General features: G+C 37.7%; 1 protein-coding gene across 1 annotated transcript in view; it reads left to right on the forward strand.

Annotated features, from left to right (window-relative positions):
* The window catches only part of COL24A1 (collagen type XXIV alpha 1 chain), a 363,647-nt gene that overhangs the window by 146,202 nt on the left and 194,279 nt on the right, over positions 1–23,166 (forward strand). The window contains exons 22-24 of the mRNA XM_052638047.1: positions 14,143–14,196; positions 15,388–15,432; positions 18,388–18,441. Of these exons, the coding sequence (XP_052494007.1) occupies positions 14,143–14,196; positions 15,388–15,432; positions 18,388–18,441 (153 nt within the window). The remainder of the gene's footprint in view (positions 1–14,142; positions 14,197–15,387; positions 15,433–18,387; positions 18,442–23,166) is intronic.

Below are 23,166 nucleotides of genomic sequence, written 5' to 3' on the forward strand. Positions count from 1 at the left end.
GCAAGACATTTTAATGAATATTAATGGTTGAATTTCCAGTGAGTAGTAATTACTTTTTGGATAACTTTATCTAATTTTTTTCAATAATATGACTTGTGGCCTCATTAGCACCAACATTATGAAACTGTTTTTCTTCACATCACTGAATTTTAATATCTTAGATGATTTAATCAAGAGAACCAGAAAATTTTAAAAGAAGAGGAGTATGATTTTATGTTTTCTAGGTTGGGAAGGGTCTGTTTTTGTCTCGTTGTTTCATCTTTCCTTTTTGCCTTGAAATTGTTCCAGAAATTCTAAAATTGGAAAAATAGAGCCATACATATTGACCCTATTCACATGATGTGTTTCTTAGGTTGTATACATTATGTCATGGAAACATCTTAAAACTTTTTATTTTCATATATATATCTTATTTGGAAAGTGAGGACAGTGTAAATTAGTTCTGTTTAGGCTATATAAATTAGTCATCAAGAAAACTATGTGCACTCTATTTGAAATACGTGGTTATCCTATTTGCAAACAAAATGTGTTCCTTCCAGAGCAATTTGGCACAGCTCTAAAAGAAGCCTTTTATTTTCTCCTCATTTTCTGCCAGTTGAATAAAAACCTCAAACTAACATTGGAAACTTGTGTTAATTATGGTTCCATCCATTGTGGGATTGTGTGTGTATGTTATGTGTGTATATAGTTACAAAACATACTTCAGCAAGCCTTCTTGAGAGCTTCCCAATTTGGCAACTGCTTTCATGCATTCCATAACGTTAGCAAAACCACATCCCTTGCTGCTTACTGCAGAAAGTGAGTACCCAGTAAATATTCTCTGTTCTTCAGTAAAGAGAGGAATGACTTATTTGTTGCCATAATGGTTTGTGTTGTTGCTTTGGCTATGGAATTAAAGGTGCTAACAACAGGCTGTTCTTGTCTGTTGTATAATATCCCTGTTAAGTTTTTAGAAAAGTCCTATTTGTGAGGTTATGTTACAGAATATATGGAAATAATTTTTTACACTGAATTATTAAAGTATGTTATATGCTTACCTGTATATAGGTGAGCTAACTTGCATTCCTAAAAAGTTCTCTGAGATCACAGCAACCCCACCCTGAATAGGCACATTCCAAAGTCAAGATTTTGTACATGGACTTCCTATCTTAACCATTTGATTTTCCAGGCAGCATTTAGTCAGCTGAGAAGTATTTATTGAGTTTGTACAATAGGCAATGGACTTTGTTAAGCAATTACTTGAAAATAAGATGGCAGAAAGTGCAGAGGAGCTAAAAAGCCTCTTGATGAAAGTTAAAGAGGGGAGCGAAAAAGTTGGCTTAAAGCTCAACATTCAGAAAACGAAGTTCATAGCATCTGGTCCCATCACTTCATGGGAAATAGATGGGGAAACAGTAGAAACAGTATCAGACTTTATTTTTGGGGGCTCTAAAATCACTGCAGATGATGACTGCAGCCATGAAATTAAAAGACTCTTACTCCTTGGAAGAAAAGTTATGACCAACCTAGATAGTATATTCAAAAGCAGAGACATTACTTTGCTGACTAAGGTCCAGCTAGTCAAGGCTATGGTGTTTCCTGTGGTCATGTATGGATGTGAGAGTTGGACTGTGAAGAAGGCTGAGTGCTGAAGAATTGATGTGTTTGAACTGTGGTGTTGAAGACTCTGGAGAGTCCCTTGGACAGCAAGGAGATCCAACCAGTCCATTCTGAAGGAGATCAGCCCTGGGATTTCTTTGGAAGGAATGATGCTAAAGCTGAAGCTCCAGTACTTTGGCCACCTCATGTGAAGAGTTGACTCATTGGAAAAGACTCTGATGCTGGGAGGGATTGGGGGCAGGAGGAGAAGGGGACAACCGAGGATGAGATGGCTGGATGGCATCATGGACTCGATGGACGTGAGTCTGAGTGAACTCCGGGAGATGGTGATGGACAGGGAGGCCTGGCGTGCTGCGATTCATGGGGTTGCACAGAGTCAGACATGACTGAGCAACTGAACTGAACTGAAGATGAAAACTAAAAATAAAATCTATGACAAATCTAGACACCGTATTAAAAAGCAGAGACATTATATTGTGCCAAAGTCATATAGTCAAAGCTATAGTTTTTCCAGTACTCATGTAGAGATGTGAGAGTTGGACCAAAAAGAAAGCTGAGAACTGAAGAACTGATGCTTTTGAACTATGGTGTTGGAGAAGACTCTTGAGAGTGCCTTGGACAGCAAGGAGATCCAACCAGTCCATCCTAAAGGAAATCAGTCCTGAATATTTATTGGAATGACTGATGCTGAAGCTGAAGCCCCAATACTTTGGCCACCTAATGCAAAGAGCTGACTCATTGGAAAAAACCCTGATGCTGGGAAAGATTGAAGGTGGAAGGAGAAGGGCACAACGGAGGATGACATAGTTGGATGGCATCACCGACTCGATGGACATGAGTCTGAGCAAGGACCGGGAGTTGGTGATGGACAGGGATTTTTAAGTATGTAGTACAGTATTAACTGTATGCATATTTTTGCGCAGCAGATCTCTAGAATGTTTTCACCTTGCACCACTGAAACTTTGTACCCATTTAATAGCAACTCCAATTTCCACCTCCCACAATCCCTACAACCATCATTCTTTCTGCTTCTATTAGTCTAAATGGGCATCCCTGGGGCTCAGACAATAAAGAATCCACTTTAGATACTTCATATAATTAGATTTATGCAATGTTTGTCTTTCTGGGACTGGCATATTTCACTTAGCATAATTTCTTCAGGGTTCATCCATATTATGGCCTATGTCAGAATTTCACTCTTTTTGAAAGCTGCACGAAAATAGTCCCTTATACAATAGTTTAAAAATCCATATTTTATCTATCCACTCATACATCAATGAACATTAACATTGTTCCACTTATGGGCATCAGCTGGACTGCAGCACACCAGGCTTCCCTGTCCATCACCAATTTCTGGGGCTTGCTCAAACTCATGTCTGTCGAGTCAGTGATGCCATCCAACCATCTCATCCTTTATCATCCCCTTCTCCTGCCTTTAATCCTTCCTAGATTCAGGGTCTTTTCCAATGAGTCAGTTCTTCATATCAGGTGGCCAAAGTATTGGAATTTGAGCTACAGCATCAGTCCTTCCAATGAATATTCAGAACTAATTTCCTTTAGGATTCACTGGTTTGATCCCCTTGCAATCCAAGGGACTCTCAAGAGTCTTCTCCAAAACCACAATTCAGAAACATCAATTCTTCGGTGCTCAGCTTTCTTTATGGTCCAGCTCTTACATCCATACATTACTACTGAAAAAACCATAATTTTGACTAGATAGACCTTAGTTGGCAGAGTAATGTCTCTGCTTTTTAAATGCTATCTAGGTTTATTATGGGCTTCCCTGGTGGCTCAGTCGGTAAAGCATCTGCCTGCAATGTGGGAGACCCGGGTTTGATCCCTGGGTCAGGAAGATCCCCTGGAGAAGGAAATGGCAACCCACTCTAGCACTCTTGCCTGGAAAATTTCCATGGACTGAGGAGCCTGGTGGGCTACAGTCCATGGGCTCGCAAAGAGTCGGGATACGACTGAGCGACTTCACTTTCACTAGGTTTATCATAGATGTTCTTCCAAGGAACAAGTGTGTTTTAATTTCATGACTGGAGTTGCCATCTGCAGTGATTTTACAGCACAAAAAGAGTCTGTCACTGTTTCTGTTGTTTCCCCATCTACTTGCCATGAAATGATGGGACCAGATGCCATGATCTTCATTTTTTGAATGTTGAGTCTTACGACAACTTTTTCACTCTCCTCTTTCACTTTGATCAAGAGGCTCTTTAGTTCTTCGCTTTCTTCCATAAGGGTGGTGTCATCTGCATATCTGAGGTTGATATTTCTCCCAGCAATACTGATTCTAGCTTGTGCTTCATCCAGCCTGGCATTTTGCATAATGTACTCTGCATATACGTTAAATAAGCTGGATGACAGTATACAGCCTTGATATATTCCTTTCCCTATTTGGAACCAGTCTGTTGTTCCATGTCCTGTTCTAACTATTGCTTCTTGACCTACATACAGATGTCTCAGGAGACAGGTAAGGTGGTCTGGTATTCCCACCTCCTTCAGAATTTTCCAGTTTGTTGTGATCCACACAGTCAAAGGCGTTGGCATAGTCAATAAAGCAGAAGTAGATGCTTTTCTGATGATCCAGTGGGCTTTGGCAATTTGATCTCTGTTTCGTCTGCCTTTTCTAAATTCAGCTTGAACATCTGGAAGTTCACAGTTCATGTACTGATGAAGCCTGTTTTGGAGAAATTGAGCATTACTTTGCTAGCCTGTGAGAAGAATGCAATTGTGCAGTAGTTTGAACATTCTTTGGCATTGCCTTTCTTTGGGGTTGGACCCTTTCCAGTCCTGTGGCCACTGCTGAGCTGTCCAAATTTGCTGGCATGTTGAGTGCAGCACTTTTACAGCATCACCTTTTAGGATTTAAAATTGCTCAACTGGAATTCCATCACCTCCAATGGCTTTGTTCGTAGTAATCGTTCCTAAGGCCCACTTGAATTCACATTTCAGGATGTCTGGTTCTAGGTGAGTGATCACACCATCGTGGTTATCTGGGTCATGAAGATCTTTTTTGTATAGTTCTTTTGTGTATTCTTGCCACCTCTTAATATCTTCTGCTTGTGGTAGGTCTATACCATTTCTGTCCTTTATTGAGCCCATCTTTGCATGAAATAGTCCCTTGGTATCTCTGATTTTCTTGAAGAGATCTCTACCGTTTCCCATTCTGTTATTTTCTTCTATTTCTTTGCATTGATCACTGAGGAAGGCCTTGTTATCTCTCCTTGCTATTCTTTCGAACTCTGCATTCAAATGGGTATATCTTTTCTCCTTTGACTTTTGCTTCTTTTCTTTTTGTAGCTGTTTGTAAGACCTCCTCAGACAACCATTTTGCCTTTTTCCATTTCTTTTTCTTGCAGATGGTCTTGATCACTTCCTCCTATACAATGTCATAAATCTCCTTCCATACTTCTTCAGGCATTCTGTCTATCAGATCTAATCCCTTGAATCTGTTTGTCACTTCCACTGCATAATCGTAAGGGATTTAATTTAGGTCTTACCTGCATGGTCTAGTGGGTTTTCCTACTTTCTTCAATTTAAGTCTATATTTGGCAATAAGGAGTTCATGATCTGAGCCACAGTCAGCTCCCAGTCTTGTTTTTGCTGACAGTGTAGAGCTTCTCCATCTTTGACTGAAAAGAATATAATCAATCTGATTTCAGTATTCACCATCTGATGACATCCATGTATAGAGTCTTCTCTTGTATTGTTGGAAGAGAGTGTTTGCTATGACCAGTGAGTTCTCTTGGCAAAACTTTATTAGCCTTTACCCTGCTTCATTTTGTACTCTAAAGCCAAACTTGCTTGTTACTTCAGATATCTCTTGACTTCTTACTTTTGCATTCCAGTCCCCTGTAAGGAAAAGGACATCTCTTTTGGGTGTTAGTTCTAGAAAGTTTTGTAGGTCTTCATAGAACCATTCAACTTCAGCTTCTTCAGCATTGGTGGTTGGGGCATAGTCTTAGATTACTGTGATGTTGAATGATTTGCCTTGGAAGTGAACCAAGGTCATTCTGTCATTTTTGAGATTGTACCCAAGTCCTGCATTATGAACTTTCTTTTGTTGACCATGAGGGCTACTCCATATCTTCTAAGGGATTTGTGCCCAATTAGTAGATATAATGGTCATCTGAATTAAATTCACCCATTCCAGTCCATTTTAGTTCCCTGATTCCTAAAATGTTCACTCTTGCCATCTCCTGTTTGACCACTTCCAGTTTACTGTGATTCATGGACCTAACATTCCAGGTTCCTATGTACTATTGTTCTTACAGCATCGGACTTTACTTCCATCACCAGTCACATCCACAACTGGGTGTTGGTTTTACTTTGGCTCTGTCTCTTCATTCTTTCTGGATGAAAGCTACTGTTCATGTGGTTTTCCAGACAAGAATACTTGCCATTGATCTGTATCTCTGTTTTTTGCTCGTATTAAACTGTTTGGATTATTTTAGTTGGGCAATATGTTTTAAAATCAAGAAATGTAAGGCCTTCAGCTTTGTTACTGTCCCTCAGAGTTGTTGTAGATAGTCACAGCCCTTTTTAGTTCCATATGAATTATAGAATTTTTTTTCTACCTACATAAAATTCCACTAGGATTGCTTTGAATCTGTTGGTTGGATGATATGGACACTTTCAAAATTTTAAGCCTTCCAATCCATGAGTATGGAAAGTCCTTTCATTGTTTGTGTCTTCTTAAATTTCTGTCAGTAATGTTTTGTAGTGGACTCTCTTTCCATTTATTTTTGTCCTTTTAAATTTCTTTCATCAGTGTATTTTCAGTGGATAGGTCTTTGACCTTGCTGATTAAATTTATTCCTATGTGTTTTATTCTTTTTGGGTGCAATTGTAAATGGGATTGTTTTGTTCATTTCACTGTTTTTTTGGTTTATATAGAATTGCAGCAGATATCTGTTTTTTGGTTTGTAATGTATAGAATTGCAGCAGATATCTGTGTATTGATTTTTGCATCCTGCAACTCTACTGAATTCATCTATTAATTCTAACTTTTTTGGTGGAGTCTTTTTGAATTTATATATATGATAATCATGCTGTGCTTAGTCACTCAGTCATGTCTGACTCTTTGAAACCCCATGGACTGTAGCCCAACAGGCTCATCTGTCCATGGAAATTCTCCAGACAAGGATACAGGAGTGTTGCCATGCCCTCCTCCAGGGGATCTTCCCAACTCAGGGATTGAACCCAGGTTTCCTGCATTGCAGGCAGATTCTTTACCATCTGAGCCACCAGGGCAGCCCTATTATCTGCAAATAGTGACAGTTTTACTTTTTCATTTCTAATTGGATGCCTTTTATTTATTTCTATTTTTTGGCTAATTGCTGTGGCTCAGACTTTCAATTCTATGTTGATTAGAAGTGGTAGAAATGGGCATCTTTAATTGTTTCTAATCTTAGAAAAAACATCTTTCAGCTTTTCACTGTTGCTTATGAAGGTAGCTGTATATTTGTCATATATGGATTTTTATGTTGAGGTACATTCTCTCTATACTCACTTGTTTCTTTTTTTTAATCATAAGTGGATTTTAATTTTGTCAAATGCTTTTTTACATCTATTGAGATGAGCATGTGAGTTTTATGTTTCATTTTGTTAATGTAGTTTATGACCTTGATTGATTTCATGCAGAAATGTTGAATTATTCTTATATCCCTGGAATAAATCCCACCTGATCTTTGTGTATGATACTTTTAATGTGCTTTTTTAAAAAAAAAAATTACAATACTGTGCTTTAGGGAAGCTGTGTCTGTGTGTACCCACTTGTGTTATAAAAAGGTGTAGGGAAATTTCGAAAATGGTGCTCATCAGCACCTTGGTCCCAAAGTCCCAACTCATACCTGCCTCACTAGCAGTCACTTTAAGATTAGTAAATCAGTCTCCTTCACACGTGGCCCATGCACTTCTCTAACCACTGCTTTTGCAGTGAGTCCCAGAAAGTGTGAGACCATGCATGAGTCCTTCAAAAGGAGTATATCAGATTCCACAGCCCCCAGTTCCCTTGGATTAAGCCCCATTGAGTTTTGAAAGCCAGATTTTGGGGACCTTTATTTTTTTAGTGCAGCTATTGAGGTTTGGTATAAACTCCTTGTATCTCAGGGAGTAGCCCCAAACCATGAGATCTCTCCCTTAAGGGGGCTGCTTATTGGAGGTGAAATTTTTGATGAAACCATATGTCTACCTCTCCTACTTATCTCAGTGAGGCTTTTTTTATCCTTTGTTGTTGGGGGGTGGGGGTGCTGTGTAGCTAGTTCTTTTTCAGTGGTAATTGTTCTATAGGTAGTTGTAGATTTGGTATGTCCATGGAAGGAGGTGCCATCTTGGACTACCCCACAATTGCTAGTTTTTTTCAAGGACTTTCACATCTATTTTCATTAAAGATATTGGCCACTAATTTTATGTTCTAGTAGTATCTTTATTTGATTTGGTATCAGGGTAACGCTGGCCTCATAAAATGACTTTGAAAATATTCCCTCTTCAACTTTTCTGGAAGAGTTTCAGAAGGATTTACATTAATTCTTTTTTAAATGTGTGGTAGACTTCTCCAGGGAAACCATCCTAGGTTTTTTATTTCCTGGGAGGTTTTGGATTAATGATTCAGTCTCCTTGCTAGTTATAGTTATGTTAAGATGTTCTCTTTCTTTATGATTCAGTTTTGGTAGGTTGTGTATTTCTAGGAATTTTACCTGTTTCTTCTAGGTTATCCAGTTTGTTACTGGTATTAGTCTCTTGTGATCCTTTTTATTTGTCACATAGTCAGTGATGCAGAAGTAGATAATTTTTTGGAATTCCCTTGCTTTTTCTATGATCCAACTTATGTCGGCAATTTGATCTCTGATTCCTCTGCTTTTTAAAAATTCAGTTTGTACATTTGCAAGTTCTTAGTTCACATACTATTGAAGCCTGGCTTGGAGAATTTTGAGCATTACTTTGCTAGCATGTGAGATGAGTGCAATTGTGTGGTAGTTTGAATATTCTTTGGCGTTGACTTTCTTTGGGGTTGGAATGAAAACTGACCTTTTCCAGTCCTATGGATACTGCTGCCCTTTCCAAAATTGTTGGCATATTGAGTGCAGCACTTTCACAGCATCATCTTTTAGCATTTGAAATAGTTCAGCAGGAATTCCATCACCTCCACTAGCTTTGTTCACTACCTTTGCCTCCTAAGGCCCACTTGAGTGCATACTCCAGGATGTCTGGTTCTAGGCACAGCATCATGGTTATCTGGGTCATTAACACCTTTTTCATGTAGTTCTCTCTGTATTCTTGCCACTTCTTCTTAATCTCTTCTGCTTCTGTTAGGTCTTTGTTGATTCTGTCCTTTATTGTGCCCATCTTTACATGAAAATATGCTATTTTCATGAAGAGATTGCTAGTCTTTCCCATTGTAATGTTTTCCTCTATTTCTTTGCATTATTCACTTAAGATTTTTTTATCTCTTCTTGCTATTCTCTGACTCTACATTCAGTTGGGTATATTCTTCCTTTCTTGTTTTGCTTCTCCTCTTTTCTCACCTATCTGTAAGGCCTCCTCAGATGGCTACTTTGCATTCTTCCATTACTTTTTCTTGAGGATGGTTTTGGTCACCACTATCTGTGTACCGAAATGTTACAAATCTCTGTCCATTGTTCTTCAAGGCACTACATCTACCAGATCTAATCCCTTTAATCTATTTGTCACCTCCACTATATAAGGGATTTGATTTAGGTCATACCCAAATGTGGGCATGTAGTCATGTATGGTTATGAGAGTTGGACCATAAAGGAGACAGAACACCAAAGAATTGATGCTTTTGTACTGTGGTGCTAGAAAAGACTCTTGAGAGTCCCTTGGACAGCAAGGAGATCAAACCAGACAATTCTAAAGGAAATCAACCCTGAATACTCATTGGAAGGACTGATGCTGAAGCTGAAGCTCTAATACTTTGGCCAGCTGATGGAAAGAGCTGACTTATTGGAAAAGCCCCTGATGCTGGGAAATATTGAAGGCAGAAGGAGAAGAGGGCTACAGAGGATGAGATGGGTGGATGGTATGACTGATTCAGTGGACAGGAACTTGGACAACCTCTGGGAGATGTTAAGGGGATGGGGAGGCCTGGTGTCCTGCAGTCCATGTGGTTGCAGAGAGTTGCATATGACTTGGTGACTAAGCAACAACAACAGCAGTACCTGAATGGCCTAGTGATTTTCCCTTCTTTCTTCAATTTAAGCTTTAATTTTGCAATGAGGAGCTGATGATCTGAGCACAGTCACAGTCAGCTCCAGGTCTTGCTTTTGGTGAATGAATAGAGCTTCTCCATCTTTGAATGCCAAGAATATAGTCAATCTGATTTTGGTGTTGACCATCTGGTGATGTCCATATGTGGAGTTGCCTCTTTTATTATTGGAAGAGAGTGTTTGCTATGACCGGTGTATTCTCTTGGCAAAACTCTGTGAGCCTTTGCCCTGCTTCATTTTGCACTCCAAAGCCAAACTTGCTTGTCACTCCTGGTATCTCTTGACTTCCTACTTTTTCATTCTAGTCCCCTATAATGAAAAGGACATCTTTTTTTGGTGTTAGTTCTAGAAGATCTGGTAGGTCTTCATAGAACCGTTCAGCTTCTTCGGCATTAGTGGTTAGGGCATAGTCTTAGATTACTGTGATGTTACATGATTTGCCTTGGAAGTGAAACGAGATCATTCTGTTGTTTTTAAGGTTGCACCCAAGTCCTGCATTATGAACTTTGTTTTATTGACCATGAGGGCTATTCAATTTCTTCTAGGGATTCTTGCCCACGGTAGTAGATATAATGGTCATCTGAATTAAATTTGCCCATTCCTGTCCATTTTAGTTGACAGATTCCTAAGATGTTGTTCACTTTTGCCATCTCCTGTTTGACCTTATCCAATTTACCTTGATTCATAGATCTAACATTCCAGGTTCCTATGTGATACTGTTCTTTACAGAATGGGACTTTACTTTCACTACCAGACACATCCACATCTTAGTGTTATTTACACTTTGGCTCAGCCTCTTCATTCTTTCTGGAACTATTTCTCCTGTCTTCCCTAGTAGCCTATTGGACACCTATCCACCTGAGGGGGAGGGCGGGAAATGGGTGAGGGTCTCATCTTCCAGTGTTATATCTTTTTTCCTTTTCATGCTGTTTGCGGGGTTCTCCAGGCAAGAATGCTGAAGTACTTTGCCATTCCTTCCTCCAGTAGACCATATTTTGTCAGAACTTTTCACCATGACCCATGTGTCTTGGGTGGCTCTGCACGGCATGCCTCGTACCTTCATTGAGTTATACAAGGCTGTGATCCGTGTGATTATCACATGGTTATTGGTTAGCTTTCTGTGATTGTGGTTTTCATTCTGGAGACTGTGGGATTATAGTTTTTGCTTCTTCTGTCTGCCCTCTGATGAATGAGAATAAGAGGCTTATACAAGCTTTCTGATTGGAGAGACTGGCTGTGAGGAAAACTGGGTCTTCCTCTGGTGGGCAGGGCATGCTCAGTAAATCTTTAATCCGATTGTCTACTGATGGGTGAGGCTTTGTTCTCTCCCTGTCACCATCTATGTTTATACTCATAATATTTATTTTGCTTGTTTTAGAAATCAATATAAAGGAAACCAAACTACATGCATACTTCAGTAACTTAATTTCTGGAAGAGACCTGTTAAAATTTCCCTAGTAGTGGATTCCTCAATTCATCTTTATCAGTTTTATTGTCTATATTTAGAAGTTGTGTTCCTCAATGCATAAAAATTTTCTGGTTTTTCTCTTTCTAATGAACATAGGCTTTGATCATTATCAAATGACCCTCTTAATGTTAATAATCTGTTTTACCCTAAAATCTGTTAGCTCTAGAGTTCAAAGTGTTAGTCATTCAGCTACGTCTGACTCTTTGTGACCCCATGGACTGTAGCCCACCAGGCACCTCTGTCCAAGGAATTCTTCAGCAAGAATACTATGATGGGTTACCATTTCCTTTTCCAGGGGATCTTCCCAACCCAGGGATGAACCCCCATCTCTTGCATTGCAGGCAGATTCTTTACCATCTGAGCCACCTACTTCAGCTATTTTGTGGCTGGTAAATTGCTTTGCATAAATCCTCCTATTTTTTTAAATTTAATTTTCCTCATTTTTATGTTTTAGAGGTGTTTCCTATAAACAGCCTGTAACTAATTGTTCCCCTTTAATTCAACTGTTATTCCTTTAAGATTGTAAATTAATCTTGGAAGAGGAAGGAAAAAGGAACCTGGGCTTATTTGCCTCCCTGAAAGGGTTTTTTGGGGGGTTTTCATCAGGGGTGCCACTTTCACAGGCTAAATAGCTGCAGTGAGAGAATAGCAAAATCGAGTTCTCTTGGATCACTTAGCCCCTCTTCTGGGTTTGGAGCTAAGTTTTTTTTAATATATTCTCCAATGTAAAATGTATCTTCATCAGTGCCTTTTGAGACTGCACACTTGTCGGTAAGTTTTTGGTATGAACTTATTTTTAGATACATGTTTTTATTAACCAATCGTAATTCAATACAAAGTTATTTGCACATCCTAAAAAATTCATGATCCTCCCAGAAAAGTTTTTTCTCCTTCATCTAAGTCTCCTTTTCCACTTTGCTATTACTTCTATTCCATTACAACTCTTACTCTAGTTTTTATTTTAAATTGCCTTCTCCCATAGTAAATTATTAATTTGTTGAGAATAAAGACTCTATATTATTCATATTTGTATAGTTCAGGACTACTATTGTGCTTTTTATTGGACCTTACACATAGTAGAAAATTAATAAAATGTCTGTTGAAAAAATGAACATATGAATAAATAACTAAACATTAGCTATCCTGTGATGGAATTTAAATATCACAACATTCTGACCTTTAGTCTGAACATTAAAACCTTAGAGTTCTAGAAGACCATTTTAGATACTAAGAGTTAGAAGTCACAGTATCAGTCAGGATTTTTTGATTGTAAACAATGAAAACTCAACTAAAATATGATTGTATATGAGAAATTTAGGAATTCAAACACAGCTATACCCAGACCCCCAAAGATATCCTAAAACCCAATCACTTCATTTATTCACTGATTTCATTCTCAGATTCTCTCCCCTTCTTGGTTTCCTTCTGTTTAGGTTTACATCATCCTTAATGCTATTCTGTCTTCCCAGTTGTTCCACTGTAAGCCAAAAATTTCTTTAGTTGGACTAACTTGGGTTTCTGACTCATTACTGAACCAACCACTGTTTCTAGGCATGTGGATTAGGCTGATTTAGGTCCTTGTCACATATCCATCCTTAAATTTAGTCAAGGGTACAGACACCTCCCCTCAAACTACATGAGGAAAGACTGCTTCATTAAGCAAAATTGGGATGCTTTTGCCTGAAAAAAAGATGAATATATAGAACAGTATACGTTCATTTCAATAATCCGTCTCTTCCTATTAAAAATAAGAAAGCTGAGCAAAACAGCTAGGTTATTGCCTAAACTCATGCAGTTTCTTAAATAGTGCTTATGTACAAAATAAGCCTGTGATAATATATTGCAGACTTTTAAGCTTGAACAGTTTTTCATTTGTTGATTGTGTTTAGAACACAGCAATTATAAACCAGGATATATCATGAAGGAAAGATTCTCATGCAGTCTATCACTCTGCTCCATTCCAAACCAAAAACCAGTCATGTAGGTAGATCTACTATTTGGCATAGTTATTGTTACAGCTAAAAATAAGATTAAACCTTTAATGGTTATAAGCTTACTAAAAGCAATAATACAAAATGTAGCTTTTAAAAAAGAGTTACTTAAAGCTCTGGCTTATTGCCTAGTTAGAGGTACAGAACAAAACAAGAAAAATGTTGCCATGTTAAATAAGAGATATATAATATTTGCCAAAATAGGAAGATTTTTGTTTTAGTTACTGGATGAATTGCTATTCAAAGAGCATTTGGCTTTTAATAGCATGCATTTAGATGAATAAAAGATGTATTTTAATCTTAAAATTAAAAAAAAAATCTTCAAATTGATGACTGTGTTCAGATAGTTACTTTCTTCTGTAAATTGTTCCTTTTTTACTAGCTTGTATCAAGAAAGGAAGTAAGTTGAAGAACATTTCATATAAATAATGTGCTCCAGACTTTGCTAGTCTCTAAACAGATGTTAAAACACTACATATCTTCTCCATCTGTTTTCAGACTTTGTGGACACTCTATTATCCATCAGTATTTACTGTACTAGTATCAGATTAACAATTAGGCCTATTGCTTTAATTCTAGTACATTTTATGAAAAATGGTCCAGTTGAAGAGTTGACATACTGAGCAGATTATATGAATATTAACATATTGTTTAAAAATAAGTTTATCAGATGTTTTCCAAGTTTTTGGATGACATGCAGTTTTTTGCTTATCTGTCCTCTAAATCGTTTTGATAATTTCCCAATGAGAAATGATTGGTATCAAATATTATTGCACATCTGAGGCTAATGCCTAATGAAAAAGTATTAACAGAGCTAAAAATGTTACTTTGTGTCCTTGTATTACTTTTACAGGGATTCATTGGAAACAGAGGGCCTTCTGGACCTCCTGGTCTCAAAGGAACTCAGGTATGGAGAAAATAAATATCCAGTCAGCAATTCTTTAAATTCAGATTTTTCTATTTTATTTTTTATGGGACTTTAGTTTTGGCTCCAAGAAAACTGCATTAGATGGACAATTTTTTACCATTGAGGATTTCAAGTTACCGTTTTGTATTGGCAGTTATGGGATGGAATTTAAAATCATTTAATGTTCTGAATTCACTAAATGATTTATGAAGTGGTCTCTACAAAATGGCTGAAGAATCTGCGCCCATAACCTCCCTCATATGGACCAGAATTTACATTTACATCTATTTTATATTTCCAACCCATAAACTATTTTTAATTGAATTATGGACTGAGTAAAATGTTTTTAAATAAATATGATATATGATTTAGGAGGTCTGTAAGTGTTCAGATGTGGTAAATATGAACTGTTTAAGATAAAAAAATCAGTATGTTTAGTAAATATGTTAAATAGAATCAATACATTTATTATTTTAATTTTCTTAGAGAATCAAGCATAAAAATTATTTGTTTTATGTTTCTGTTTTGTCTACCCATACAATAATTAATCCTTAGACGAATGCACAAAATTTTATATTTTATGACATTGTAGCTGATTTGATCTCAAAAATGTTGGATCTGCAAGTTAAATATAAAGAAATTCTAAACATTGAGCTCCATTTGTATAGGATGTGATATATCTTTATCTCTAAGGCTTAAGAAAGAACTGAGACTCAAAAACATTTGTTGAATAATTAAGAATCAGAATGTGCCAAGAGCAAGCAGATTCTGTACCAATAATTTTTTAATAAAACAATTTGTACTGAAATCCATCTAATTATATCAGAGATATAGAGTCCAAGAAAGTCAAGTCTGTCCTCATTTCACAATCTCAGTGATTCCTAATGCTGATTTTTCTAATGCCCTAATCGCTTTCACTCTTATCTACTCTCAATTTTCTATGTTTATCTTATATCATCTACCAATTTAAAAATAATCCAAAAGTACATATCCTTCTTAATGTGATATGGGGTTGTCAGACAAAAAGTTTAAATGTTATGGGGTGACATAGTTCTAAAATATAAGAAAATCACAGAATTATTTTTATTACATTTCAGAAAGAGCTTCAGACTTCAGAATAGATGGAATAAGGGTTTACATTTTTAAATACTCATCTCATGAGGTCATGACATGTTCTGATCTTTCTTTAAGGGAGAAGAAGGACCAACTGGATCCTTTGGAGAACTGGGGCCAAGAGTAGGTACCACATAAATAATTTTCAAAGAACGCTTCTCTTAAAACACTGGTTTTGTGTTTTTTAATAACACCAAAGTTTGTTTATAGCAAAGGGCAAAGATTAAAACAAACTATAGTGGTTTATGAAGTGGTCTCCATGGTCTATAGCCATACAACCCCCTCAAATAAAATAGTATTGTAACTAAAATTTTCCAAGGATATTTTAAATTATATCGTGCCTACTACATATTTGTGACACCTTGGACTAGAGCCCATCAGGCTCCTCTGTCCATGGGATTTCCCCGCCAAGAATATTGGAGTGGGTTGCTGTTTTCTTCTCCAGGGATCTTCCTAACCCAGGGATTGAGCCCCAGTCTCCTACATTGCAGTATTCTTTACCAACTGAGCTACCAGGGAAGCCCTACAACTGAAAATTCCCAGGGATATTTTAAATGATATTACACCTACTATATATTTACTTATTCCTTCAATTCATCCAGTCTCATGGTCTTAGTAATTTGTGCAAGTTATTTATCAAGTTTCTCAAAATGTCATACAAACCTAAATACATTAACTATTTAGTAATACTTTGGAAATTTCTATTTTCTGAGTTTGTTAGTAAATTTATGGAAGGCAAATAAGATATTTCCTGGCCAACTATTTTTTCAGATAGTATTGTGTGGTAATATATGAATTACTTGTTTTCATGTTCTAAAAATGAATTTTTTAAGAATTTGGGGATACATGATGAAAGTTTACAGTATCATAAAATAATTAAGGTGTGTACAACACATATATTTTAAGTCATTATTAGTCTTGCAGGAAATACCCCTCATTTTTTTCTTGAGAAGATCATAATGTATGATGTTCATCATTGGTTGAGATATAATGATCTCCTTAATCAAATCTTGTGTAATCAGACATCAGTTATTTGATATTAGAAACCACGTCCTATAGATTACTCCAGGATATTGACTTTCTCTCCTCCAAGGATCTCATCCTCTTATATCCTTCAGCTACTTACCGCTATGGACAAACCCTTGACCTTATCATTCCAGTTACAGAAACCTCTTAATTTTTAATTTTAAACTTTTCATTCCCCAACCATCACCTCCTTTTTTTCTGTTGCATTCTCTCTTGTGGCCCAATCCAACAGTCCCAATAGAAATTTCAGGTCATTGATTCTAATATTCCATACTCCTTATCTCCCTCATGACCACGCATCTCTTCTAAATTTTAGGATGCCCTTTGGATTGATTTGTAGATGTCTCTTTTCTTTATACACTTACTGCCTGGATGAACTGGTCCATTCTTATGGATTTAAATGCCATCAAATGCTAGTGATTTCCAAAATTATACATTTAGATCAGAACCTTCTACCCCTTAGCTCCGTACTTGTATTAACTACCACAAGATCCCTCCCCAGAGGTCTAAGAAAACTATCAAATGGAAATGTCCAAAACTGAGCCTTTAATTTACCCTTCAAACTTGTTCTCCCACAGTCTACCTCGTTTCATTTGTCCTTTACACAGATTAAAAATGAATGAACTCTTTCTTGAATTCAGTCTTGACTCTTTCCCTCACATTCTGCACATGACCTGCCCACAATTCCTGGAAGCTCTACTTTCAAACTATATACAGAATCTTACCACTTTCCACAGCCTCCTCTGATGTTGTTTTAGGCACTAAGTCATGTAGACTCTTTTGCAACCCAGTGGAACATAGCCCACCAGTCTCCTCTGTTCAAGGAATTTCCCATGCAAGAATACTGGAGTGGGTTGCTATTTTCTTCTCCAGGGAATATTCCCAACTCAGGGATCAAACGTGCATCTCCTGCATTGGGAGGTGGATTCTTTACCACTGAACCAGCCACGAGGGAAGCCCACCTCCTCTGTTACCATCCTGCTTATGCCGCTGTCATCTCTCACATGGATTATTGCAGATGACTCCTCTTTGGACTCCCTGCTTCTGCTCTGACATCAGAGTGATCCTGTGAAGACACAGATCCTGGCACTTCTCAAAGCTTGCTAAGGCTTCCTGTCTTGCTTAGTTAAAACCAAAGCCCTTACTATAATCTCCAGGCCCTTGTGACCTGGCTTCCTCTCCCATATTCCCTTTTCATCCCTCATCTTCTTACTGATCTCCTCTCTTATGCTCTCCAGCTACATTCTTGCCTCAGGGCCTTTATACTGCTCTTTGCCTCTGCTTAGAATGCTCTTCACCCAAGTATCCATATAACGTTTCCCTTTTAAAAAGTCTTTACTCTATTGCCACCTTCTCATTGGGGTCTTTTTTGTTAGTCTTACCAAAATTTTAAAGAAACTGCCACAAGAGTTTATATCTCCTGTCCTGATTAATTTGATGCTCTTCAAGTTTGCCACTACCTAGTATACCATGTATTTCACTTATTTTTTTAAAATTATGTCATCCTCCATAGAATAAGCTCTATAAAAGTGAAAGTGAAAGCCACTCAGTCGTGTTCCACTCTTTGTGACAGTCCATGGAATTCTCCAGACCAGAATACTGGAGTGGGTAGCCTTTCCCTTCTCCAGTGATCTTCCCAGTCCAGGGACTGAACTCAGGTCTCCCATACTGTGGGCAGATTCTTTACCAGCTGAGCCCCCAGGGAAGCCCAGGAATTACTGGAGTGGTAGCCTATCCCTTCTCCAGCGGATCTTCCTGACCCAGGACTCAAACTGGAGTCTCCTGCATTGCAGGCAGATTCTTTACCAACTGAGCTATCAGGGAAGCCCTAAAGGCAAGTATATTTACTGCATTCCTCAATCCTCAGTTCCTAAAACAGTGCATGGCAAGTAGACAGACATGGTAGAATGAATGGCTCAGTTTGATAAAATGCATTTATCAAGTAATTTTGAAGTGTTTCATCTCATAGGATAGTCTGAATTTCATAAATTAGCAAACTTTCTGAAAGAAGAAGGATTAAACATATCTTTTTTTCCCCTGTTCCCTTCTAAGGGAAAACCAGGTCCAAAGGGGTATGCCGGTGAACCAGGACCAGAAGGCTTGAAGGTAAAGCAACTGATTTTCTTACCAGTTACATATTATAATTTACAAAAGATAAATTTATGACTTTCAGAACAATATAAAATGAACACATATCAAAGATTTTATTCAACCCCCTTAATTGAGGGAACCAGTTATATGTTAAAGCTGGTTCAAATAGCATTTGAAATACTGTATGTCTTTATATCTTTATCTACATCTAGATATGTCTGTAAATATCTATGACTATGACTTTGTGTATGTCTGTAATTAGATGTGCATTTTAATAAAGAAATATTAAGATTTGTGGTTACATATAGGACAATAACAGGCTTCCCCAGTGGCCCAGTGGTAAAGAATCCATCTGCAAGGCAGGAGCAGCAGGAGATGCGGATTCGATCCCTGGGTCGAGAAGATCCCCTGGAGTAGAGCATGGCAACCCACTCAAGTAGTCTTGCTGAAGAATCCCATGGACAGAGGATTCTGGCAGGCTACAGTCCACAGGGTCGCAATGAGTCGGACACGACTGAAGTGACTTAGCATCATGTGCATAGGATAATAAACTATAACTTTATTTCTTAAATCTGTTCCACTGGTAGAAAGCTACAAGTTAAAAATCTATAATGTTTAAATCTACATTTAAAAAATGTGTCTGTGTATCTTCACTATGTCTGGGTCCTTTAACTGAAAGTATACAGTGAGTCTAAGTACATACTCTGGAGCATCATTGGGTACTTTTAAGATTTTATGACATTTAAAAAAGGTACTACGAACCAACTTTTTTGCTTTGTGTTGAACTTTTATCCAACAAATATAAAGTAATGCAGTGGTTTTTCATGTATAGCATTAAGTAAGGTCTGAAAGAAACTAACTTATGAGAATTGGTGATCAGTACAAATTTAAAATTTAATTAAAAATTGAATTGTATCACAGATTTATTGCTTAATTTCTTAAATCTGGAGTTCAGAGCTCATTATTTATATTAAACTCTTCATTTTTATTATACTGGAGATTAAGGGAAAAACAAACAACACTCTTTGAGGCCAATAATAAATATGAGCTAAAATATATTTTACTGTGTCAGCATGTGTGGGATTTATCTATACCTGACTCTCAAGTTACATAGAAAAACTCCCAGAAAATAGATGCATGGTATTTATAAATAGAAGTCTTAGTTCTCTTTACTGTAATTAATCCCTGTACTACCAAGCAACTAGAAAATTCACCATGAGCTACCATCCAGTCAAACTGGCAGGAGACTAATCTCAGTCATTACTGACATCCTGCCTCCTCCCTGGAGTTACATCAGCATCTGGGTGGCATCTGTGTTACCTAGGAAGTGAAGGAAGTTCTTTACTGATCAATCCTCATACTTGTTCCTGCAGTTTCTTCTTTGGAATATCATATAGCTATTTCCTAGACCTGGCACTCCCTTGGGGGAATCTGGAACTCTGGGGGAGCACTTTGGAGATTGTTAAGAGCCACCACCTTTCACAGAACCCTAGGATCTCTGTTCTCGCCATAGGCCTGGAGGAATTATTCCTCTCTCTTTGCATCCTCAAAGACAACTCACCTCCTACATTCAGGGTGTCTGAAAACTGAAGCAGGAATGTAGGTAATCTGCAAGCAACTTTTGCTTTCTGCCTGTTGACACAGACCTCCCTTAAGATTATGTATCACAAAGGGTTCATCTCCCTAATTGGAATTTGAGAGGACCATTAAGTAGGAGAAGTTTTTTTTTTTAATTATATCTATATATGCATACACATATATATACACACGTATATATTGTGTATATAAATATAAAATCAAATCCTGCCACCAATTTTCTATAAAAACTGTCTAATGAACTATTTTTTTTCTAGTGGGATAAATTAATTAATTTATTTATTTTTACTTAATTTATTTTTTACTTGAAGGATAACTGCTTTACAGAATTTTGTTGTTTTCTGTCAAACCTCAACATGAATCAGCCATAGGTATACATATGTCCCCTCCCTCTTGAACCTCCTTCCCATTTCCCTCCCGCTCCCACCCTTCTAGGTTGATACAGAGCTGTTGCTTGAGTTTTCTGAGACAAACAGCAAATTCCCATTGGCTATCTATTTTACATATGGTAATGTAAGTTTCCACGTTACTCTCTCCATACATGTCGCCTTCTCCTCCCCTCTCCCTCTGTTCATAAGTCTGTTCTCTTTGTCTGTTTCTCCATTCAGTTCAGTCACTCAGTCGTGTCCAACTCTTTGCGACCCCATGAATCACAGAATGCCATGCCTCCCTGTCCATCACCAACTCCCGGAGTTCACTCAGATTCACATCCATCGAGTCCATGATGCCATCCAGCCATCTCATCCTCTGTCATCCCCTCTCCTCCTGCCCCCAATCCCTCCCAGCATCAGAGTCTTTTCCAATGAGTCAACTCTTCGCATGAGGTGGCCAAAGTACTGCAGCTTCAGCTTTAGCATCATTCCTTCCAAAGAAATCCCAGGGTTGATCTCCTTCAGAATGGACTGGTTGGATCTCCTTGCGGTCCAAGGGACTCTCGAGAGTCTTCTCCAACACCACAGTTCAAAAGCATCAATTCTTCGGCTCTCAGCCTTCTTCACAGTCCAACTCTCACATCCATACATGACTACTGGAAAAACCATAGCCTTGACTAGACGGGACTTAGGTGGCAAAGTAATGTCTCTGCTTTTGAAAATGCTATCTAGGTTGGTCATAACTTTTCTTCCAAGGAGTAAGCGTCTGTTAATTTCATGGCTGCTGTCACCATCTGCAGTAATTTCGGAGCCCAAAAAAATAGTCTGACACTGTTTCCACTGTTTCCCCATCTATTTTCCATGAAGTGATGGGACCGGATGCCATGATCTTCGTTTTCTGAATGTTCAGCTTTAAGCCAACTTTTTCACTCTGCTCTTTCCCTTTCATCAAGAAGCATTTTAGTTCTTCTTCACTTTCTGCCATAAGGGTGGTGTCATCTGCATATCTGAGGTTATTGATATTTCTCCCGGCAGTCTTGATTCCAGCTTTTGTTTCTTCCAGCCCAGCATTTCTCATGATGTACTCTGCATGTAAGTTAAATAAGCAGGGTGACAATATACAGCCTTGACGTACTCCTTTTCCTATTTGGAACCAGTCTGTTGTTCCATGTCCAGTTCTAACTGTTGCTTCCTGACCTGCATACAGATTTCTCAAGAGACAGGTCAGGTGGTCTGGTATTCCCATCTCTTTCAGAATTTTCCACAGTTTATTGTGATCCACACAGTCAAAGGCTTTGGCATAGTGCATAAAGCAGAAATAGATGTTTTTCTGGAACTCTCTTGCTTTTTCCATGATCCAGCGGATGTTGGCAATTTGATCTCTGGTTTCTCTGCCTTTTCTAAAACCAGCTTGAACATCAGGAAGTTCACGGTTCACATATTCCTGAAATTTGGCTTGGAGAATTTTGAGCATTACTTTACTAGCATGTGAGATGAGTGCAATTGTGCGGTAGTTTGAGCATTCTTTGGCATTGCCTTTCTTTTGGATTGAAATGAAAACTGAGCTTTTCCAGTCCTGTGGCCACTGCTGAGTTTTCCAAATTTGCTGGCATATTGAGTGCAGCACTTTCACAGCATCATCTTTCAGGATTTGAAATAGCTCCACTGGAATTCCATCACCTCCACTAGCTTTGTTCGTAGTGATGCTTTCCAAGGCCCACTTGACTTCACATTCCAGGATGTCTGGCTCTAGATGAGTGATCACACCATCATGATTATCTGGGTCGCAAAGATCTTTTTTGTGCAGTTCTTCTGTGTAGTCTTTGCTGCCCTGCAAATAAATTATTCCATACCATCTTTCTAGATTCCATATATAAGCATTAATATATGATATTTATCTTTCTCTTTCTGACTTAACTTCACTCTGCATAATAGGCTCTAGGTTCATCCACCTCATTAGAACTGACTCAAATGCACACACATATACATACACACATATATATTGTATATATAAATATAAAATCCTGCCACAAATTTTCTATAAAAGCCATCTAATGAACTCTTAAAAACTAGAATTTTCAACATACTACTAAATGCTTTCTTCAATGCTTTATTTATTTATACAATGCTTTATTTATTTGCTATTTATCTGAATGTATATGGAAATAGAAAAGCAAGTTTTTGTAGTCTTTGAAAGCTTATTTCAAACTGATAACCTATATTAGTATTAGGTTTCAGTACTGAAAATCAGCACCATCCAATAGAGTATAAAATATGAATTACAGATGTAGAGCTGCAATAAAAAGGTGGAAAGAAATAGGAGAGATTAATTTTAGTAATATATTTTGTGTAACCCAAGATATAAAAATATTATCATTTCAACATGTTATCAGTATTAAAGTTATTAATGAGATTTTTGTACAAAGTCTTTGAAATACAGTGTGTATATTATATTTACATCACACTTCAGTTTAGACCAGATAATTTCAAGTGCTGAGTAGCTATATATCATGAGTAACTACCATATTGTTTGGTGAGTGTAACTGTCCCACACTGCAAAATAATTATTACTTTTCAGATAGCAGGTAATCGTTTAATCTCCTTTCTCCGGTATAAATAAAATGTGCGTTCTTGCCAGATTAATTATACGTGGCACCCTAAACTGCTTTTCACTAGTCTGTGCTTTTGTTGGGGCTTTGCTCGTGCCGTTCCTCACCACTGAAAGTGATCCTTTCTCATGACCAGTGTAAAAGTCATCCAGGGCCCAACTCAT

The sequence above is a fragment of the Budorcas taxicolor genome, chromosome 3 (assembly GCF_023091745.1).
Source record: "Budorcas taxicolor isolate Tak-1 chromosome 3, Takin1.1, whole genome shotgun sequence".
In the NCBI taxonomy this organism is placed as follows: Eukaryota; Metazoa; Chordata; class Mammalia; order Artiodactyla; family Bovidae; genus Budorcas; species Budorcas taxicolor.